Source organism: Kogia breviceps, chromosome 9 (genome assembly GCF_026419965.1).
Source record: "Kogia breviceps isolate mKogBre1 chromosome 9, mKogBre1 haplotype 1, whole genome shotgun sequence".
NCBI lineage: Eukaryota > Metazoa > Chordata > Mammalia > Artiodactyla > Physeteridae > Kogia > Kogia breviceps.
Window position 1 is genome coordinate 54,377,078 of NC_081318.1, and position 24,353 is coordinate 54,401,430.

General features: G+C 34.7%; 1 protein-coding gene and 1 long non-coding RNA gene across 3 annotated transcripts in view; one reads left to right on the forward strand and one right to left on the reverse strand.

The window, feature by feature from the left end:
• Positions 1-24,353, forward strand: part of CFAP69 (cilia and flagella associated protein 69) — a 70,491-nt gene that overhangs the window by 22,689 nt on the left and 23,449 nt on the right. The window contains exons 5-15 of one of the 2 annotated variants that reach the window (XM_059075013.2): positions 487-563; positions 3,548-3,646; positions 7,097-7,246; positions 7,355-7,532; positions 9,234-9,357; positions 11,867-11,915; positions 12,011-12,132; positions 14,378-14,594; positions 17,446-17,610; positions 19,124-19,242; positions 20,803-20,921. In XM_059075013.2, coding sequence (XP_058930996.1) covers positions 487-563; positions 3,548-3,646; positions 7,097-7,246; positions 7,355-7,532; positions 9,234-9,357; positions 11,867-11,915; positions 12,011-12,132; positions 14,378-14,594; positions 17,446-17,610; positions 19,124-19,242; positions 20,803-20,921 — 1,419 coding nt within the window. Of the gene's footprint in view, positions 1-486; positions 564-3,547; positions 3,647-7,096; positions 7,247-7,354; positions 7,533-9,233; positions 9,358-11,866; positions 11,916-12,010; positions 12,133-14,377; positions 14,595-17,445; positions 17,611-19,123; positions 19,243-20,802; positions 20,922-24,353 lie in introns of those variants that run through there. The other variant, XM_067042477.1, reaches the window with a different exon arrangement.
• Positions 18,649-21,123, reverse strand: LOC136794854 (uncharacterized). The gene is made up of 3 exons (XR_010842216.1): positions 20,973-21,123; positions 20,175-20,270; positions 18,649-18,720 (listed from the first exon to the last, which is right to left on the reverse strand). It is a non-coding gene; the product is annotated as an uncharacterized lncRNA (long non-coding RNA).

Below are 24,353 nucleotides of genomic sequence, written 5' to 3' on the forward strand. Positions count from 1 at the left end.
AAAGTCACTGACCTTTAAGAACAAATAGACCATTGATCTATTAACTGGAGTTTCAAAAACTTCAGAAAAAGCCCTTGGACAGCCTTTAAGTTATAGGTGAGACTAGATCTGTGATTTGTATCAGATTTTCCAATGTCTTCCTAATTTTAATAGTACAGGTATAATCTAATATTATTTTGCCCTCAGAAAGAAGATTCTTAAGTTTTTTTATTTATGTAGTGTTGCAAGATGGCTTTCTTAACCCTTGCCTTGTATGTCCATCTCTCTTCATTTTTATAAACCTATTTTATTTTGTTTTATTTTATTTTGGTCAACTGGTTATAAACAGAAATATTTTTGGTAGTTGTTAATTCTCCAGGGCTAAGGAAACAGGATATTTATCCTCATTTTAATCTTTAGAAAAGAAATTTTCCTCTACTTTGCAAATGATCCTTCAATTAAGGATTTCATTAAACGTAACTCATATATTCTTCATTCTTATTGAAGCTTGCCATTTTTGAAAATGAAAGTATTGGATGAAATAACATATGCTGAAGATACTGCTAATTCAATTGCACTCCTGGGTGAGTTGAGATGATAGGCCCTACTGACAAGAAGGAAATATCTCTTGCACAAAGTTTCACTAAGGATAATTCTTCTCCAAATCTAGGCTCTTTTCTTGTTGGGAATTAATCACAGTGTGCTTGGTGATGTTTTTTGTATTATTTTCTACTCAGGTGTTTCATGATACCAACAGGATTTTTTGTTCCTTAATTTTAAGGACTAGCAGATACTTCTTTGTACTTATTTGTCTTGATGTTATATATTTAGTTTGATAAAATGTTTGGTAACTTTTTTTTTGTAAATCAGAAGTATGTGTTCCTCTTTTTCAGTAATCACAAAAATATTTTTATCTTTGAACGCTAATCATTGCTTGAGCCTAACTGATTGCTGGAATTGTTAGCAATTCTAACAATTTAGCAAGGGCCAAATTGTTCATTAAATAATTTAAAGTCTTAAATAAAATCATAAAATGGTGGGATATTGGGAGCTTTAGTATAATATACATAATGATGCCTGTGTTTTTGTATATAAAAATATGAAAAATATTATAAGCAGGTTTCATATTTGGGTTATTGCTCAGTTTTCTAGAGAAAGAAAATAATAATTTTTTAGAAATGAGATCAAACACTATAGCTCCTTGAATCAGCCCCTGAGACATAACAGCATGTTCCCAAAACAAATCGCACATTAAATTTATGCTTATTAATTTAGGTCTTTGTACAGGAGAAATAAAAGATACACAAATGGCCTAACAAATTAAAAATAAATATTTACTGAACAGTTTTGTTCCCAGCATTATACTCCATACTAAAGATGATAGAAACTAATACAAGTAAAAGGCATTTAAAAATTTTAACATAGACACTAACACTTTTATGTCTAAATAAATTTCATAATCTTCAACTGTAGATACTTTGGGAGGAATTATTATGGCCTAAAGTGGGTGAAGGTGTCAAGGAAATTAGAATAAACATGGGGAGTTAAGTAAGATGACCTTAAGGAGCAGGAAGACTAGAAACTAATGGGAAACTTTAATTCTGTGAATCTGTCATCAATGGAAATTTGCAGTGAGAAGCCAACCTAGAAGAGGATATGATAGTATTAACAGATAAAAAGTGTAGGTTTGGTTGATAACATTTAAAAAATCTCTGTTGCCCTTATTATTTTAAAATATGCATTTGTATAATAAATACATGGAGCTTTTTTACTGTGTCAGTCTACTCTTTGCTGAATGCCTGCCTACAGAACATATTACTGTCTCATTTGAGGGCAGTATGAATTCTTAGCTTAAAATGAACTACTTTCACTGATTACTTACCATAAGTACTGCTGCTCTGTCCCTCATTTTTTAAATTGCTGGAACCACGTTTAAACTAAAATAATTGTTTGTAGTACAAAGTTTTTTGTTTTTTTTTTTTTTTTTGCGGTACGTGGGCCTCTCACTGTTATGGCCCCTCCCTTCTCGGAGCACAGGCTCTGGACACCCAGGCTCAGCGGCCACGGTTCACGGGCCCAGCCGCTCCGCGGCATGTGGGATCTTCCCGGACCGGGGCACGAACCCGCGTCCCCTGCATCGGCAGGCGGACTCTCAACTACTGCGCCACCAGGGAAGCCCTGTAGTACAAAGTTTTGAACAAAGGCTATTCATTTTTAGTAACTTCCAGTTTCTACTATGTACTAGTAAATTATATTTTTCTTCTAAATGATAGATATTTCCGACTTAAGAGCAGGATTCTGGAAACATATGGAGGAAGTTGGTACTCTGCCTTGAGATTATAAAACAGGAAACTATGAGAGATGATCTAAACCTACAGGAACTAAAAGGGTGGTGAATCAGACGAGAAACCTTAGAATTTCCCATAAACTTGAACGTTTGGATAATTCTGTTGGAAAAGTTTAGTTGTTCCTGTTGCCTAATTTTTTTCAAAACATAGTTTTCAACTTCAAAAGATGGGTCCAAAAAAATTAAGAGAATAATCTTGAACCTATCTTTTTTTTTTAAGTGCTAGCTTTTGCTGATAGATTCTTCTCAAGGTAGGGTGAGCCTTTCCTACGTGCTCCCTCCTCCTGTCTGCTTGTTTCCCCACCCACTGGCTACCCCCAGAGATGAACATTATGCAGAGCCTGATGCAAAACACAGGTCTTCAAGGAACACCTAATTATCTCTTTCCCTCAGATAATCCAAGCAGACCTGCTTCAGTCCTGAAGCTGATATTCCTGACTCCAGTTGTCCTCAGGCTCCCAGAGGACATTCTGGATCATTTCCAGAATCCTACTGATCATTTTCAGATTCTCTTAGGGATCATACTTGCAGGACTTCACCAGAGCACATACAATCCAGTTTGAATTATAGGCTGAAGCCAATTCAGAAGTAGTTTAGATATGACTGAAAAGGAATATTCCCTATCCTCCATCCCCACCCACAATAACCTGAACATAAAACTATTACCTACAGGGCAAAGACTGCCTAGAAACTCACTGTCTTCCAGTCTGTCAATAAACTGAGGGAGCAAAGCTCACTTGGAACTTCTCTAAGCAAAAGATGCATTATTAGAGGCAACAGATTACTGACTAGTTAGGGAGGAAAACTCTCAGCCCTTTTCTCATACTAACGCATTTAATTCTCACAGCAATTTTTAAAGTGGTAACTATTGTTATACCATTTTATAGATGAGAAAACTAAGACACAAGTTTATACAGGTAGTAAGTGGCAGAGCCAGGATTTAATCTTCGACAATCTAGTTCTAGCATTTATGCTGCTAATTACCATTCTTATCTTCCTGGGAAGGAGAGACTGAGTTGATTGAGGGGCCAAGTGTTACAAGGATAGATATTCAGGGTGTTTTGTGCATGCATGCGCACGCACGTGTGTGTGTTTAAAATTACATGATCCAGTTTGAATCTCTGATGATATTTTTAATCATGTTACTAACACTGTATGCTTAAAACTGCAAATAAACTTATGGCACTGTTATTGAATAGCATTCGTTTATCTTTCTGGCAGGTGACTTAATGATAATACCAAGTTCTGAATTGAGGATACAAATTTGTAAGTGTATTATTGACTTTTATCATGCAGAACCACCAAAGAAGCATATTACAGGTAAAGTTTTCAATAGTCTTTCAGTAATAACTTATGTCTTTATAAAACAGAACAGTCTTTCTCATTTCTCTTTGAACTTGGAAAGACAGAGTGGGATCATAAATGCAACACATTGGGCTTCCCTGGTGACGCAGTGGTTAAGAATCCACCTGCCAATACAGGGGACATGGATTCGAGCCCTGATCTGGGAAGATCCCAGATCTAGGCCACAACTACTGAGCCTGCACTCTAGAGCCCGTGAACCACAACTGCTGAAGCCCACACGCCTAAAGCCCATGCTCTGCAACAAGAGAAGCCACCACAATGAGAAGCCCATGCACTGCAACGAAGAGTAACCCCCGCTCGCCACAACTAGAGAAAGCTCGCGTGCAGCAGTGAAGACCCAATGCAGCCAAAAAAAAATTAATTAAATAAATAAATTTTTAAAAATAAATAAATGCAACACATCAAAATAGTTCTTTCGGTAGTCTCAAACTCTTCAGTCATTTTAAACAAAAAAATTTATGTATTTTTTTCAACTTTAGATTTTTACTCTGATGCTAAATATAACAGAATTTTTAAAGTCATACCCAAGTTAGCTTAATTATAATTATTACTATTAATGTTATTTAATACTGTTGATAGTATTATTTATTATTTTCTAACATTTATAATTATTCATAATATCTGTCCCACCCAACTGGATGTCAAATTCCTAATGCTAATAACATTCTCTACCATATTTGGAAAAAGAGTTCTGCATGTTACAGCTAAGAGATCATAATATATAATGATAAAATGAGTCACACTGAAATGGGTGGTATCAAGATAGAGGGCACTTGCAATGTAGAGGATATAATATTACTTAGGACATACTTCCTACCTTCGTAGTTTCTGTAATTCATAATCAATCTAGGAAAGGAGAGAAGATATACATTTTTAAGTTATATGTTCCTTTAGATGGGTGGCAACAAGACTCTGGTAGAAAAGAAAGCTAACTTATGAATAGGGGAAAATGGGAGGACATCTGAAGTAGAGAAATGAGTAAAGAAATTATTAACTGTCAGATTCGAGCTACTGATGAGATAAAGAGGAGGAAGTGTTTGGTAGATAGTAGACATTGGATACTAAAAGCAGAGACCAGAAATACAGGTTTGGAATTCACCCAAATAGAGATGAAAATTGAAACCATCAAGGTGCTTGAGTTTTCCAGGAGATAAAGCATGTAAGCAGCAAGGGACCAAGAACAGCAAAATGGAGAGTGCCCATATTGACATCTGGGGAAAAACAAGACAAAACAAAAAACAATCCAAAGGAACTGGCAATGAAGGAAGATTCAGAGAGGAGGAGGAAAAGCTAAAGACTGCCATGTCTTGTGTGCCAGTGAATGAAATGTTTGATGAAGGAAGTAGTGGTCTCTGTCAAATACTGTAGAGGCTTCTGTAATTGAGGAATGAAAATGCCAACTGATGTGATTTCTGAAAAGTTGTAGTTCATTTTTGGCAGATCTATTTCCATAAAGTGGTCAGGGCAGATACAGGACTAAAGAATGAGAGGATTGTGAGAATAGAGGCAGTGAATGCAGACATATATATTAAAATCAGATGGAGAAGAAAAAGAAGGAAGATGGAGAACAATTCAACTGGTAGCAAAATCAAAGAAGATATTTGGTTTTATTATTTATAATTTTTAGGATAGGGAAAAATGAAGTTTTCCCCTATAGGCAGGGGAATAAGAAGCTAGTACATGGAAAGTTGGAGGGTGAAATTCCCAAAGAAGGCATGAGAGAATGGAATTAAGAGCACAAGCTTAGGGTTAACCTAGGCAATATATACACAGTCTTTTTAAAATAGAAAGAAAGGGAGACAAATGATATATAAGATATGACAGAGGAGTTAAGGTGCAGAGAAGTGAGGTTGATCTTAATTTGACCAGGCTCTAAAAATTGGGAATCTTAGGCAATGCTCTCACTAAGCTGTCACACAGTTGGTTTCAGGTGATGGGGATGGCTGGATAGCTGGGACCACAGCTGAAAAGTCCTCAGTAGACCAGTTTTAAGAGACACAGCCCTGGAAACAGGAATCAGGTCCATGAGCCTTAATATTACTATATCCTTCTGTAGAAATGTAAACTCAATATATAAAGATACAGTAAGTATAAAGTACATTTTGGTTGGTCCATGCATACGACAGGCTATTATGCAAATAAAATCATGATTTGGGAAAATATAGAATGAGAAAAGGCTTACAATAAAATCTTTAGTGGCTGCAGTTGAATGTAAAATTCTGCATATAGTATATTGTTAAAGTTATATGCATACATTAAAAATATCAGTAAGAAATATACCAGATTTACAATAATCTGTAACATAGTAGCTGCTTAACAGATATCTATTGATCAAAAAAAAAAAACCAAAATATACGAGAATGATAAGATTGTTCTCTCTGGATGGTGAAACTATGCAACTTGTGGTTTTCTCTTTATATTTTTTAAATGCCTTAAGTGAGTAGCTAAGGCCTTACCATAGAGAACCCATCACAGGAATGGACAGATCCTGGTCCAGGGCTAAAAATCAAATTCAGAAAGACAAGACAAACTGACAGACATCTCAGAACTATGGCAAAGTTAAAGAATCTAGTTGGTCTCAAAAGTCAAGAAGTCAGGGAGGTAGATAAGTATATCACTAAGAGAGAAAATAGCTGCGTCTCACGTGAGCAGGTACCCTCTGCTGTGTATTTAATCTCTCTAGTTGAGTGTAGTTGGTCAGGTACCTGTGCAGCTGTATCAAAGGAGAGGTGGTGTTTCTCACAGGCACTACAGAAGAAGGAAATTATTATAAGACATGTTGCCAAGAATCAAACTTCCCTAAAATACCATTATATTCACTAGCATTTATCAGAACAGCATTATATTTTCACCTCTTCTTTCATCACCAAATTACGTAATTATGGTCCCTTGAAAGCACTAAAGTAATGTATTGACTTGAATAGTGAAAATATTTAGTATTTGTAATCATGCCATTTTCCTTTATGGAAAGGTATATCTAGAGAAAAGAAATATTGTTCTTTTTTAGAATTTAAGATATGCCTCCAACTCTGCAGTCCTATTTCAAATGCTACACCAGGGATCAGCAAACTATGGACCCCAGGCCAAAATTGGCCCTCTGTAAATAAACTTTTATTAGAACACAGCCATGCCCACTTATTTTTGTATGGTTTATGCCTGTTTTCATGCTATGGTAGCAGAGTTGAGTATTTGAGAGAGAAATCTTATAACCTGCAAAGCCTAAAATACTGATACCTGGCCTTTTATAGAAGTTTGCCAATCCCTGTGCTACACCATTTTAACATACTGTACACCGTTTTAAAGTTTTTGTTGTTGCTGTTGTTTAATGTTTACTCATTCTTTTGTTTAATGTAGATGATTACTATGTGAAATAATTGTACATATTTATTCACTAATTGTTGTTAGGTTACCAGCAGGCTAGTTCATCATATAAGATTAAAATGGCTGAAGTTGGAGGATTGGCAAAAACAATGGTCCAGTCATTGGTGTTGCTTGAAAATCAACTTGTTGAGAAACTTTGGGTACTTAAAACTCTACAACATCTCTCAACTTCTGGTTTGTATATTATTGTACATATTTGAACACTTCATTCTCAAATATTTTTGTTTTTATCTAGTAATGTCAAGACTGTACAGCATAAATAATTTTAAAATTTATTTTCAGAAGTGAATTGTACTTTAATGGTGAAAGCACAAGCAGCCAGTGGAATCTGTGCTCACCTCAATGACCCAGATCCCTCTGGACAGCTTCTATTTCGTTCATCTGAAATACTTTGGAACTTATTGGAAAAATCTTCAAAAGAAGAAATCATACAACAGCTTAGTAACTTGGAATGTTTGCTGTAAGTATATGTGGTTAGATAGGGATTTTTAACCTTAAAACAACAGCCAGTGACATAACTAAAAATTTTTTTTAAATTTATGTTCAGTTAGGCTTTTGATTCATGTAATGGCTATGTTTCAGGACATTTTTTTGTACCATGGTATAAATGCATCTGCACAATAACAAGTCTTTTTTTTTTCTATGTGGAAGGCTTTTAAAGTAGCTTGTTAACAAAACTAAATTATGTCCTTGAGTATGTATAAAGTAAAATTAGATATTTAAAAGAACTATTTCCTTTGTTCATTCAGTAAACCTATTTTTGAGTACTTACTGTCTTCCAGATTCTACAGTAAGCATTAGCAATAAAATGAGTGAGCCTTTAAGTTACTTATTCATATATTCATCAAATAATTATTGTCTGCTCTGTGCCAAGTTCAGTACTAGGCTGTGGAAATACAACTGAAAACAATACAGAAATGGTCTCTGCTTTCATGGCACTTGTATTATATTAAGAGAGAGAGACAACTAAATAGGCAACTAAAAGACAGCATACTAAATGTTATGAAAGAGATTACTGCAAGGTCCTTCATGTTCTCCCGAAGATGGTGGATCAGCACAGTTTTGTTTGCAAGTGACTGAACCCCCAACCCAACTGATTTAAACCGAACAGGAAATTTTATGGGCTCATGTAACTACAAAGTCAAGGATAAAACTGCTTTCATGTGCAGCTGTATTCAAGGCTCAGCAAATATCAGGACTTGGGCCCTCTTCATCCCTCTGCACTATTTTCCACTGTGTTGGCTTTAGTCTCAAGATCCATATGGTAAGACCTACGAAGTCTAGCTTCACATAATCACAACCCCAAACCAAGCAGAAGATAAGACTTGCTATTCCAAAAGCTCAAAGAAAATTCTTCGAATTGGGTCCCTGTTGACCCTTAGTGGTCTGGTGTTGGCCATATGCCCATTTCAGAGTGAGTTACAGTGACAGAAAGAAGGAATGCTCCAACTCGCTTCCTTTTAGTTGAAGGCAGCTTCACAAGACCAAAAGTGGGTAAAGAGCGAATGCCTAAATAAAAATAAGGGTACTGTTATCACAAGAAGGGCAAGCGGCTCCTAGAAGATAAAGCAACAAATGCCCATTGTACAGGGAACCCGACCCAGACTTGGAGAGTTAATCAGCACTTCCTAATAAACCCTAATCTGGTATCTGAATGATAAATGTGACTAAGCAACACAGGAGTTCTGCATGCAGAGAGCATCCTAGACAGGGGAACAGAAGTGAAAGAAGAATTTAGCAAAATCAAAACATTGAAAGAAATTCAATATAGTGAGAGCAAAAAGTACAGGGTAGAATAGTGAGAGATGAAGCTAACAATGTTAGCAGGGACTGTAACATGAAAGGCCTGATAAGCCTTGGTAGGGAGGTAGGACTTTATCCTAAGAACAAAGAAAAGCCTTTAAGTATCAGTAATTTTAAAAAGGAAAATGATGTGATTGAATCTTTATTTTAGAGCAGTCACTTTGACCACCATGTATAGACTGGACCGAGGAATTCTTATCTAGTCCCTCAGTGAACTAGAGGCAGATTTGTAAAGATAGAAAAGATTAGAAATATTTTGAAATGAGTAGTAAAATGTAAAAAGGGAGATTTTGTTGGTAGACACTTAGGTGGTATTTCCATAGAAATATGGCTTTAAAGGTATGGTTTCACTTTTTAGGGCTTTGAAGAAAGTATTTAAAAATCTGTTTACAAGAGGTCTTAGTCATTACGATCGTCAGCTTAGAAATGACATATTAGTGATCACAACAATTATATCTCGAAATCCTGGAGCACCAATGATTGTAAGTATGAATCAAACTGCATTTTAATTCTAGTTGTGGAAGTGGTGGGTGTGTGCAGGGGAGGGAGTCCTGAACTATGTTGTAAGATTTATGCACTTTGTTGTAATGCCAAATTATATTGTAATGTCATTATGGTCACCAGTATACTTGCACTCTGCCAGTTCTTCTTTGCATCCCTTTGGAAGGTTGAGATCCTCCTCATGTATTATAATTTACTCACAAATATAATTTACTCAGCTGGGCATAAGACCTAAATAGACATTTCTCCAAAGAAGACAAACAAATGGCCAATAGGCACATGAAAACATCCTCCTCATTGCTAATTATTAGAGAAATGCAAATCAAAACTACCATGAGGTACCACCTCACACTGGTCAGAATGGCCATCATTAAAAAGTCTACAGAAAAACAGGGATTTCCCTGGTGGTCCAGTGGGTAAGGCTCTGTGCTTCCGATACAGGGGGCCCAGGTTCAATTCCTGGTCAGGGGTTGGGGAACTAGATCCTGCATGCATGCCATGATGAAGAGTTTTCATGCCACAACTAAGAGGTCTGCATGTCACAACTAAAAAGATCCTGCATGCCGCAACTAAAGATCCAGCATGCCCCAGTGAAGACCCCATGTGCTGCAACTAAGACCCAGGGCAGCCAAAATAAATAAATATTTTTTTTTAAAGTCTATAAAAAACAAATGCTGGAGGGGGTGTGGAGAAAAGGGAACCCTCCTACACTGTTGGTGGGAATGTAAACTGGTGCAACCACTATGGAAAACCCTATGGAGGTTCCTCAAAAAACTAAAAATAGAGTTGCCATATGCTCCAGCAATCCCACTTCTGGGCACATATCAGACGAAGCTATAATTTGAAAAGATACATGCACCCCTGTGTTCATAGCAGCACTATTTACAATAGCCAAGACAAAAACAGATGAATGGATAAAGAAGATGTGGTACATACATACAATGGAATACTACTCAGCCATAAAAAAGAATGAAATAATGCCATTTGCAGCAACATGGATGGACCTAGAGATTATCATACTAAGTCACATGGAGAAAGACAAATACCATATGATATCACTTATATGTGGAATCTAAAAATGACACAAGTGAACATATCTATGAAACAGAAACAGACTCACAGATATAGAGAACAGACTTGTGGTTGCCAAGGGGGAGGGGGTGGAGGAGGGAAGGATTGGGAGTTTGGGATTAGCAGATTATTATATTATATATAATTATATATTATATATTATATATAAACTTATATATAGGATGGATAAACAGCAAGGTCCTACTGTACAGCACAGGGAACTATATTCAATATCTTATGATAAACCATAATGGAAAAGAATATGAAAAATAATATATATATGTATAACTGAATCATGTTGCTGTACAGCAGAAATTAACACAACATTGTAAATCAACTAGACTTCAATAAAATTAAAAAAAACAAACCAGTCATGGAATTTATACTGCAAATGGAGAAAACGTCCTACGTAGCTTCCTAGTCAAGGTTGCAATGTGTAGGTGGGCCTATGTTTCTGTAGAAGCCCCTGGTCAGTCAATAAATTCTCATTAGCATCCTTGCAAACATTCAGGTGAATTTCATGAATGTGAGTCAATAGGAATAACATCTTCACATTTTAAAGAAACCATATGGATCTTAAAGTAGTAGGAATATATAGTTGCAAGCTCAAAAGCCCAAGGTTTGTCCCTATAAATTCTCCCTAATGTCCAAGTCCAACTAGGATATCTCTGTCAGGAATGAGTTCCCTCATGCTGAAATGATTTCTGGTCATTCTTCAGGGCTTTTCATGTTAAGTAGGAATTGTTTGTTGTCTCTTGACCAAACCTTTGACATATTTGAGAGTGGTTGGGGTCAGGGTGGGGAGCCAGGGGGTGTTTAAGAAGAAAAGCTGTTGAAAATAACTGTTTTCTTCCCTTCTTTCATCCCTTGAAGGTATAGATAATGAATTACATAAGTTAATTTTAGCAGTACGTTTTGGGTTGTTACCAAATTTTAAACAGTATCTTGTAAAATATTCATAGAATAATATATTTCTTAGAACCTACAGAAGTAAGTTTAATATTAAATAAATTACAAGTTTATCTGGCTATATGCTTTTATTTTCTTGCTTTCATCCCTTATTATTAGTGCTTTATGAACTCAGATGAATGACAAGGAGAGTCTGATTAAAGAACACCTACATAGGGCTTCCCTGGTGGCGCAGCGATTGAGAATCCGCCTGCCGATGCAGGGGACACGGGTTCGTGCCCTGGTCTGGGAAGATCCCACATGCCACGGAGCGGCTGGGCCTGTGAGCCATGGCCGCTGAGCCTGCGCGTCCGGAGCCTGTGCTCCACAACGGGAGAGGCCACAACAGTGAGAGGCCCGCATACCGAAAAAACAAAACAAACACCTACATATTAAGTAAATATGGGCATCTCTAACTCAATTTCCATATAATTAATTCATCCTTCTGTTTATTTTCTGTATTTATATTAGGAGTGCGGCTTTACCAGGGATTTGATATTATTTGCAACCTTTAATGAAGGTAAAAACCATAAAACTTTCAACTGATAATTATCTTAATGAGTCATACATCATTTCAGCTTTTATTTTACTCTTCCTTTTTTTTCCCCCTCACAGTTAAAAGCCAAAATCCTTTGGTAAAAGGTCTTAAGTTTTCTAATTCCTATGAAGATTTTGAGTTGAAGAAATTGCTATTCAATATAATTGTGACCTTTTGTAAAGATTTATCTACTATACAGGTAAAAAGTAATCAATAAAAATTAAAATTGTCTCACTTTGTAGTATAACTTTTTAAAAGCCACAGCTGCAAATCATCATCAGCCCGTATATTTACCATAGAAGGTAACAAACTTGTATTCACTGGAATTTCACTTTTTCAAAATTTCTCTTATCTACTAATGAACAGTGAATTTACCTAAATTTAAACCACAGAAACCAAGGAAAAGCAGGAGAACCATGGAGATTTATTTATATATTTAGAGCTCTTGAATAAGAGAACATAAACTGAAAGAAAATCCATATAGGCCCACCCAGCCTAATAGTCTGTCTTTGACCTTAGTAATGAGGGATGATTTAATGCTGGAGGAAATTGCTCATCTCTATGCTGCCCATCTAAAACTGTATGAACCTGCTTTTTCTCCACACAAATCTAACCTCCTTATGTACATATTTTTATTACCCATGAATTATCTTAATACTTTATATTCTATATAAAGCATGGTGTAATTTGAAGAGCACTGGAAATGAATTTCACTTCTGTCTTATCGCCTACTAGCTGTATGGCCTTGGCAAAGTCACCTAAACTTTCTGAGGCTCAGCTCCTCCTTCTGTTGTGAGACTGAGATAAAGGCTTTGTAAACTATAAAGCAACAGAAAAAAATATACTAATTACTAACAATTCCATTAGTTTAGTTATTACTGCATTAATTGAAATTTCATTTTAGTCTTAAAACTCTTTCAAGTTCCAAGGGAGGATTCATTCTATCAATTTCATTAGTGATAATATAAACGTGGTAATAATATGATGGTTAAGGTTTTAGTCAGGTGGAATCCAGTGCTGTTGCTTTCTAGCAAAATGATCTTGAATACATAGTTTAGCATCTCTAAATTCCAGTTATCTCAACTTCAAAGTGGGGAAAACACCTATCTCGTGGAATTATTATGAGGATTAAAAGAGCTAAAAACAATTTTTTTTGGTAATGCCACTTTGAAGAATATACTAAAAAATGCTCAGAAAAAAACTGTCTTTACAGTTATAACCTTATTATTCATATCAAAAACGTATACTCCATAGAAGTTAAATGTATCTTCCGAAATGTAATATAGAAAATCATTCAATAGAATATGGTTTATTATTATAGTGGAGTATTATATAACTATTAAAGTGACAGATAAAAAGTTAATAAAATTTACACTATAGTTTATAAACCAATTTTATTTGACAACAGAGTCAAATGGCACAAAGACTGATAAGCTTCTTAAAGTACTATGTGAGCAATGGAATCAACTAATTTTTTTTCTGTCAAATGTTTGTTTGCGGCTTAGTAATGGTAGTAATGATAAATATGTGTACTATTATTTGCAGTTCACAGAGTATTTCAAAAAAATTATCCACTTACTACTTACAGCAGTGCTAGAACTAATTGTTATTCTTGTTTTCTCACTTCTAAATCTTGTGTTCTTTCCATGTGGAATAGTAGAAAATTTAGAAAAATTCATAGATATTATTGTGAAAAAATCTTTGTAGAATAATGCCAGATGAAAAGAAAATTGAATAGAATATAGCACATGGTGTGTTACTATCTTGTGAACCATAAATATATATCAATCAGAATCAGCTATAATATTAACTTGATTGTCATATTATAATAGCTTTGCATTTTTGTTTTATTTTTATTGACATCATGGATTCAATACAGTTTTAAAATTCTTGGCATGTAATTAACTATGGCTTGTGATCTGACTGGTATTCACTGGATAGAGTATTTATATAAGTTCTGTTGGCCTATGCTTAAAAATAGCCATAGTATATTATCATAACTTCAGACAAAATTGATTTCTTAAAGTATGTACACAGCTGAGTCTCTGAAATGTTTCCTTTAAGAAACAAAAGTAAGGAAGACAGAAATAGCCACCAGTTTATTTGCTCTAAATTTTCGACTCTTGTGGTTTTATCATAAGCAGGAGGTAAACTACTTATATAAGCAGCATAGATTAAAAAACCTAATAGTTATTTTATATTATTGTCAGCCATAGAGTGCATATTCCAGAAAGGGAGATCAGAGTGAACTGTTGTTATTTGTGAGTTTGGTTTTGGGTTTTTTAATTTTTGGTACTTAACATAGCTTGGAATCTTTAGGAAGAAAGTATTTTGAAATGATCATCAATAACACATCAAATTGGAAATCTTTTATTAAATTTTCTTAGATTAAATAAAATTGTTTTAAATATGTTTCTAACAGTACTTTTTGCCCTTTCTCATAGCTATTAATTGATGGCAAAGTTATTTTGGCTTTGCTTACCTATGTTAAAAAGCCTGAGAAACACAAAATAGTTGAATGGTCTGCAGCACAGTATGAAGAATTACAACTGCATGCAATTGCCACTTTGTCATCAGTGGCTCCTTTTTTAATAGACGAGTACATGTTGTATCAGGGAAATGCTCATGTCCTTGCATTTTTAGAATGGTGTGACAGTGAAGGTAAGTGGCCTTTCAGATTCCTGTCAAAATTCTAATCTACATATTTCAACTGAATGGTGGTGTAGAAAAAGAAATACAGTTAAAAGGAGAACCAACAATGTAGATCTGGCCTTCTGTGATCTTAATGTGTTTAAATGGTGTTTTATAGACCTGGAGTCTATCATACAGAGTGAAGTAAGTCAGAAGGAGAAAAACAAATACCGTATGCTAACACATATATATGTAATCTAAGAAAAAAAAATGTCATGAAGAGATTAGTGGTAGGACTGGAATAAAACACAGACCTACTAGAGAATGGACTTGAGGATATGGGGAGGGGGAAGGGTAAGCTGTGACGAAGTGAGAGAGTGGCATGGACATATATACACTACCAAAAGTAAATTAGATAGCTAATGGGAAGCTGCTGCATAGCACAGGGAGTTCACCTCTGTGCTTTGTGACCACCTAGAGGGGTGGGAGGGAGGGTGACGCAAGAGGGAAGAGATATGGGAACATATGTATATGTATAACTGATTCACTTTGTTGTAAAGGAGAAACTAACACACTATTGTAAAACAGTTATACTCAAATAAAGATGTTAAAAAGAAAAAAGAAAAAAAAGAAAAAAAAATGGTGTTTTAAGGAAAAAAGCCTGAGATTTCATTTATAGTTAGACATTAGTAAATGTTAGCTATAGTTGATGCATACCTTTCAGTAAAATAAATCATTCATATAAACTGATTTAAATTTTTACATTATTAGGCCTATCCAATAATTATACTGTCCTGTAATATTTTAATTAGTCATTCAACAAATATTTATTGAATGCCTACTAGTAACCATATATTGTTTTAGTTACTAACGAAACATTTATGTTCAAAATAAATGAAGTCCATACCTTCATGGAGCTTCAGATCTAGATCTCTAGCCACATGTAGTCTGCCAAGTTAGCAGAGCCCTAATTAGTATGAATATTTCATTTCAATTCTGATAATTCTTAGAAGGGAAATAAAAAATACATTCTTTTTTTAAAAAAATTATAAGTAAGATACTGTATTCTTCTCTGGTAGTAACTTTGCTCTGGAAATAATTTTGTATGGTACATTTTCATTAGATCAAGAATAGCACTCATCCATGAGGAAGAAAAAATTGTAGCTTATTTTTATTCTCTAGTTTTTAATATGCTGAGTTACTAAATTTAGTCATGTTAAATTACTGTGCATTAAGTAAAACAATTTGCCTGTCTCTCCTTTATATTATTTATGTTTACAGAAGTCTATAAGGCAAAAAAAAAAAGGAAATTCTGCCTAACAAGAAGAAGCCTGATAGCTAACAGTTATTGAGTACCTACTATGTGATAGGCCTTAACCCCCTCAGCAGTATTAAACCATTTAGGCCTCACAACAAATCTAGGAGTTATAGGTTCTATTATTAGCCCTGTTGGTCCGTGGGTAGAACTCAGTCAGAGAAGTTAAATAACTTGTTCCTTGCCACATAGTAAGTGATTTAATGCAGGCAGTCTAGTTCCAGAATCCACATTTCTAAACCTATACACACTACTGAGAACAGTATATTGAACTTTTTTTTTTAGCCTTAAACAAAAAGCTACTTCTAAAAGAACCTTTCAAAGAAAACATATTATAACGAAGAAAGAGAGCTTGCCTTGTTATTTATCAAGACTGACCATAAAGCTATAGTAATTAAAATTGTATGGTACTTGACCAGGCATAAACCAGTGGAATGGAATATATGGGAGGTTGGCATCATCAGAGATGATATTGCCAATCAATGAGAGAAGGATGGTGCTCCGGCAGTTGGCCCTCTGTGCGAAAAAATAAAAATTAGATCCTTTCAATTTGTTTAAAAAAGTCAATTGCAAAATGAATTAAAGCCCTAAATGCAAAAAGTTAAACTGTAAAAATCTTAGAAGAAAACATGGGAAATTATCTTTATGATAACAGGGTAGAAGCAGACTTTTTAAATACAGAAGAGCTTAAACTATAAAAAAGATTATTAAAGATTATTAAATGTATTTACTGTAACACAGAAATATCTGTATGACAAAATCTGAATAAGATAACAATCTATAAATTGAGGGAAGACATTGACTCACCACTCTGACTGATAAACGATTAGAATTCAGGTTCATAAAGAATTCCTACATATCGAAAAGAAAATAACTCAGTAGAGAAATAGGCAAACAATAGAGATTGCCAAGAAAATTCTTCAAAATTTTTGGAGAAAATCTCAAATTTTCAAAAAAAATTAAAAGACACTCAACCCCACTGGTAATCAGAGAAATGTAATTGCTCTGCAAATTAAGATAACAATGAACTACCATTTCACATTTAATAGATTGGGAAAAATCTATTTCTTATACATTGTATCCATATAACCACTTTGGGGAACAATTTGGCAACTTTAATAAAATTCTATGTGTGTATATGATTCTGGTGTCACAGGCAAAACACTTCTCAGTGGGAACAAGAGGACATGAACTAGAATGTTCATTGTAGCAATTTGTACTAGTGAATGGATAAACTGTTATTTATAAACTTATGTGGAAAGCAGTTAAAACTGAGTGAGCTAGATCTACTTGTAACAATGTGAATAATTTTAAAAATACAATGTTGAGTAACAGAAACAAGTTACAAAAGATACATACAATAATGATACATTTGAGTAAAATTTAAAAACACATATTTCTGTACTGGAAATAGAAAGAGGAGGGGGATGGAATCATATTTACTTCTCTAAAAAAAAAAACCCTAAATTATGACAAAATTTTAACATCTCTTTAAACTTATATAGATATAAAAGATGTCTAATCTAAATTTCTTGATGTAAAGTAACTATTAATATTTCTCTACAGATTCTTTCTTTAGTCACGGGAACAGTTTTCATGGTACAGGTGGCCGTGGAAACAAGTTTGCCCAGATGCGTTACATTTTAAGACTCTTGAGAGCCATGGTCCACCTTGAGCATGAGACCATAAACAAGGATCTTTGTGAAAAGAGAGCAATTCAGCAACTGATAGGTAAAAACATAACATGTTTGTGTCCTGATGAAAGTAGAATGTTTATAAATTAGAACTTTTGTTTGAAATGTTTTTCTACACATTTATTTTGTCCTATAGCTGACAAACTCCTGAATATTTTCTTGATTTTTGTTTCATACTGTTGCTATAAATTAGTTTGTCTTTACTGAAACATCATGATCACTTATTCTTTAAACATTTATTTACTTAATTCCGATACCGTTTCATTTAGGATTATCTTTATCTTTTTTTTTTTTTTTTTTTTTTAATGGGCTAGTGTTATATTTCACTCTTCTAGGAGTAAGATCACCACTTTTTGGCCAGGCCTTTTGGAGTCATTTTAAAAGAGGATAACATTACATTTTCCAGTGCATTTGACATTACCAGAACACTGGTACGCTGGTGTATACAGAAATGTACATAGGTTTTCTGATGTGAAATATCAGGATATCCTTAATTTTCAACTTAAAGAGTTGACTGTGCTAAGTCACTTTATCTCCAACATACATAACATGCGAGCTCAGTGTAAAATTCAGAACCCCTAAGCAAAAGCTTTCTACCTTTTGTTATTTAAAAAAATAAATAGTTCTCTGGCCCTAATCTTTCCTGACTTTGAGAAGTAAGAGCTATATTTGTCATGTCCATGTTCAGTGACTGCCTCATGAGTAGGTGATATAATTTGCTGGATGTCAATTAATTACAAATGTTTACTCAAAAACTCTTCTACCTGTTCAGTGCCTGCTCTTCCATCATTAGTGGATTGGGGTGTGCCCTCTAATAATAATACTAGTAAGCAAAATGAGGATATTGAAAAGGGGGCTAGGCAAAAACATTCACTTTTTTGATGAGTTTACTGGGGGATGACCAAACCAAAAATGTTTCAAAATTTTATTGTGAATGACATTCCATCAGTGTAAGTGGCTATTTTCAAGTCTTTTAAAAGTTTGATTGGAAGGAGAGCTTTTTTGATTGGAAGGAGAGCAACATGGGAATATTGCTACCTAAGTTGTTGAAGATGCCTTCGAGTGGACATAAGGAGATGATGCAGGAAGAAGTACAGGAATAGAAAACGTACTTAGGGATATCTTCCACCTTTGCTGAAGATTGACCCTGTTAACCACAAGGACAAGAAGAGATGAGGCAAAGCTATGATCAGGCATTTTGGTCATATATTTGCAAAGGCACACATCTTTGCCTCATGAAACTGCATATTTTTAAACAGTTTTGTTTGCTTGGTGAAGTATCAGGTTGTTAAGGGCTTCTTTTAATGACACACCATTAATTATGTACTAGAAATTCTATATATATGGGGCTACTGATTGTTTTGGGAGCCCAAAGAATCCATTTATCACCTTCTGTCTACAGCTTCTAGGAAACCATACAATGAAAATAGCCCTTTTAAAAATAGTTTTTCTAGTTGAAATTTTATAAGAAAGAATTTCAGAACAGTAACTGATCAAAATAAAAACACAATGTTCAATAACTTTACATTCTTTAACTTTTTTCAAATCAGGAATCTTTAAAAATACAATAAGCAAGTATAATGATAAGGAAGAGGCCATTCTTTTGGAAATTCAATCTGATATTTTACTTATTTTATCTGGTCTTTGTGAACATCATATTCCTAGGAAGGTATGTATGCCTGTGAATCAGTTTTGTTCAGATCTCTCAATCACATAACACTATGAAATTTTTCTTAGTAAATGTCCATAAATGTTGGTGTTTTTTAAATCTTATAAAGATTTAATATTCTTTTTTAAGAGTATAATTACAAACAGTAAAGTATATAGATCTTAAGTATTTAGTTTGATAGGTTTTGACAAATGTATATATCCATTTAACCAATATTGTAATTAAAATATAGAATATTTTTTATCTCCCTGTAAAATTCTTTCATGCCGCTTAGCAGCCATGCCCCCACTTGCCTATAGGCAACCACTTTTCTGATTTCTATTCCCATAAATTAGTTCTGCCTATTTTTTAACTTTATATGAATGGAATCACATAATTATTAGTTCTGGTGTCTATCAGCCAGCACCATATTTCTGAAGTATATCCATGTTGTTGCATGTATCAATAATTCATTCCTTTTTATTGCTGAATAGTATTGTATGAATACAACAAAATTTGTTTCTCTATTCCCTTATTGATAAACACTTAGGTTGATTCCATTTGGGACTACTATGTTTAAAGCTTTAATTAACATTCTTGTACTAGTCTTTTTGTGGACATAATGCGTTCATTTCTCTTGGATAAAAACCTAGGAGTGCAACTAATGGATCATAAGATACGTGTATGTTTTGAAGAAACTAGCAAATAGTTTTCCAGAGTGGCTGTACCATTATAAATGATGTTTTGGGTTTGAATTGGGTTCATACCTAAAACTAAAAGTTAGAAAAAGAGCTTAATTCCCTCTGATCTTTTTAATGCCATAGCAAACTCTGAGTCTCAGAGATTAATAACTTAAATAGCAAGACATAGATTTGGAAAGATAAAAATTAAAAATTATGAAGGTTTCAATAGAGTGATTTGAGGGAGAGGCAAAAAGAAAAGTCAACACATACTTAGCTCCAAGCTCTGGTGGAACTTCTTATATTCTATCACCCTGCGCCTGTGTTCTTCTGGAAAATACTCATAGTCTTGCTTACTGGGAACCAGAACTGAATGAGAAGACAATAGGAAAGGTACTTGGTAACAGACAAATATTAATTGGTGATAACATGACATAAATTATTAAAGGTTTTAACTGCTATTTATAAATTTATTTCTCTCTTGGGAACATTGGAAAATCTTCCATGATAGAATTTTAACCCCTTAAATTAGTTGTTGCTATCTAGTACTCATCTGACATGATGTTAGATTACATTCATTACAATGTGGAAGAAAACCATGGGATAAGTCTTATGGTTTATTTTTTTTTTTAAAGAAAGAGAAAGGGAAAAAATATAAAGGGGCATTAAGCTGGCATGTTGATTGATATCCTCTCTAAAATGACTAGCTTTAAAATAATTTGTCTTAAATTCCTGAGAACAAGTGAGTACAAATTTGAAAAAAAAAATTGTATTAAAGTACTATTTTCCTAAAAATGTTGTTGTATTTTTCTGGTAGAAAAAGTTTTAGGGGACAGGATGAAATGGGAAAGGAAAGGATTATTTATTTATTTCAAGATATACTTTTAAATAAATCTCTTAGGAAATTTTTGGAACTGAAGGAGTGGATATAATTCTTCATGTAATGAAAACAGACCCCAAGAAGTTACAGAGTGGATTAGGCTATAATGTACTTCTTTTTAGCACACTGGACAGCATTTGGTGAGTATTACTGTACCCATGTTAGACAGAATTACAGTAAAAGAAAATTACCTCTTTTGGTAGCTACGTATGCCAATTTTCTTCCCTCAAAACTACAGCAGAGAGATAAGCCTTTTTCTTTTCAGTAGTCCAGAAATGACACTATCCTTTGGAAAGTAGTCTTGTCCATCACTCAAATATAAAACCATTCTTGTATCTAAACTTAAATCCTTGTTTTCTGTGATTTGAATGCATTCCATTTTGCCCTGGCCTGGGAAAACACAAGCATCTACTATTACTCATACAATATTCTTATTCTTGAAGACTGCTGAATTCCTCATTCATCTTATCTTAAAAAGTTGAAAACCACTTGATTAGGTATTTCCTAAACAATATTGTTTCCCAAACATTTTAGCATTCCAAAGGGCAAATATATATAAATATATATATATACACATACACATACATATATATATATACACATACATATATATATATATATATATATATATATATATATATATATATATATACTACTTAACATTAATTTATGAAATTTTGTCTTGGGAAAAATTAGTTGAGTTTCCTATATCATTAACACTTAACACATTTCTTCTATTTGGGTGGAATTCATGAGAGCCACACTACAACACATTAGTTTAAAAACAAACTAACAAAAAACTCATGACTGTAGACCAAATGGACCTAAAAGATGTATGTAGAACATTCTACCAATAACAGGAGAAACATTTTTTTCAATCACTGTGATATTGTGATTTATAATTTAAAAATATGTATTTGGTCCATTTCTAGTACAGAGCTCCTAAAACTCTTGTAATTTCTTAATTAATAAGAGCAATGGGAACATCTTTTGTTACAATATTTGGTCTTTTATCCTCAGTTCCTATAATAGTTTCAGAGTAATAAAGATGAAAGTAGTATCTTTTGTTATTCATAACAAGCCGCTTTCAACTACATCTGAGTTTATGTTAATGAGGTGATTTTTGGAAAGCCCCTAGATAACCACAGGATGGGAGCCTGGTTGCCAGGGGAACTAACTATATGGTTAATTAAAGGGTTGTAACTTGCAGCTCCACCCTCAACCTCCAGGGAGGGGAGAGAGGCTGAAAATTGAGTTTAACCATCAATGGCCACTGATTTCATCAATTTCACCTACATAATGAAGCCTCCATAAAAATCCTAAACTATGAGATTGAGAGAGCTTCCAGGTTGGTGAACACTTGGAGGTGCTGAGAGAGGGCATGGAAGCTCCACGCCCCTTCCCCATATACCTTGCCCTGATCATCTCTTCCATCAGGCTGTTCCCAAGTTGGATTTTTTTTTTTTTTTTTTTTTTTTTTTTGGCTGTACGCGGGCCTCTCACTGTTGTGGTCTCTCCCGTTGTGGAGCACAGGCTCTGGACGTGCAGGCTCAGCAGCCAAGGCTCACAGGCCCAGCTGCTCTGCTGCATGTGGGATCTTCCTGGACTGGGGCACGAACCCATGTCCCCCGCATCGGCAGGCGGACTCTCAACCATTGCGCCACCAGGGAAGCCCCCAGATCATTTTATAATAAACTAGTAATCTAGTAAGTAAACTATTTTCCTGAGATCTGTGAGCTACTCTATAGCTGGTTTATCAGAAGCACAGGTGACAACCTGGACTGGAATTTAAGTTTGGGCAAGGAAAGCAGCACAGTCTTGCGGGACTGAACCCTTAACCTGTGAGATCTGATGCTAACTCTAGGTAGATAGTTTCTGAATTGAACTGAATTGTAGGACACCCAGTTAATGTCCACTGAGAATTGAAGAATTGGCTTGTGTAGGAAAAATCTACACATTTGGTGGCCCTAAGTGAAGTATTTAGAGTAGTTTTGAGAGGAGACACAGAGTTTTTTTCTTTTTTTTTTTTTTTGCGGTACGCGGGCCTCTCACCGGTGTGGCCTCCTCTTCCGTTGCGGAGCACAGGCTCTGGAAGCGCAGGCTCAGTGGCCATGGCTCACGGGCCTAGCCGCTCCGCGGCATGTGGGATCTTCCCGGACCGGGGCACGAACCTGCGTCTCCTGCATCGGCAGGTGGATTCTCAACCACTGCGCCACCAGGGAAGCCCTTTTTCTTTTTTTTTACAAACACAAATGGAGCATTCTCTAGGGTAAATCACATGTAAGGGCATAAAACAAGTCTTGACAAATTTAAGACTGAAATCATTCCTTTCTGACCACAACTGAATACAACTAGAAATCAATAACAAAAGGAAACCAGAAAAACTCACAAACGCATGGAAATCAGACAACACACTCTTGAACAACCATTGGGTCAAAGACAAAAATAAAAGGGAAATTAGAAAATTTCTCAAGAAAAACTAAAATGAAAACACAACATACCTAAACTCACGTGATACAGCAAAAGCAGCACTAAGAGGGAAGTTTATAGTGAAAAAACCCTATGTTTAAAAAGAAGAGTCAAACATCCTAACTTTACACCTCAAGGAACTATAAAACAGAACAAACCAAGCCCAAAGTTATCAGAACAAAGGAACTGATAATAATTACAGCAGAAATAAATGAAATAGAGAATAGAAAAACTCAACAAAACCAAGAGTTGCTTCTCTGAAGAGATAACAAAACTTTTTTGAAAATTGACAAAACTTTAGCTAGACTAAGAGAAAAAGAAGACTGAAATAAAAGTATAAATGAAAGAGAAGACATCACAACAGATAACACAGAAATAAAAATCATAAGGGACCATTATAAACAACCATCTGCCAACAAATTGGACAACATAGTAGAAATGGATAAATTCCTAGAAATATACAATGTACTGAGACCGAATCAAGAGGAAATAAAAAGCCTGAACAGGCCAATAACAATAAGGAGATTGAATCAGTAATCAAGAACCTCCCAGCCAAAAAAGCCCACATTGAGAGCTTCACATGTGATTTTTACCAAAAATTTAAAGAAGAATTATTCTGAAAGGTAGGAGAATAGGGAACACTTCCAAACTCATTTTATGAGGCCAGCATCACCATAATACCAAAGCCAGACAAAGACATCATAAAAAAGAATTGGGAGTTCCTTGGTAGTCCAGGGATTAGGACTTGGCACTTTCACTGCCGTAGGCCTGGGTTTGATCCCTGGTCAGGGAACTAAGATCCCGCAAGCCACGCAGTGTGGCCAAAAAAAAGAGACAACTACAGACCAATATCCCTGATGAACATGGAAGCAAAAATCCTCTAGAAAATATTAGTAAACTGAATTCAACAGCACATTAAAAGGATTATACACCATGACCAAGTGGAATTTATCCCTGGAAAGCAAGAATAGTTCAATATATGCATATTAGTCAATGTGATATACCACAAAAGGAGAAAAATCACATGATTATCTTAATGTATACAGAAAAAGCATTTGACAGAATTCAACACCTTTTCATGATAAAAACTCTCAATAAATTAG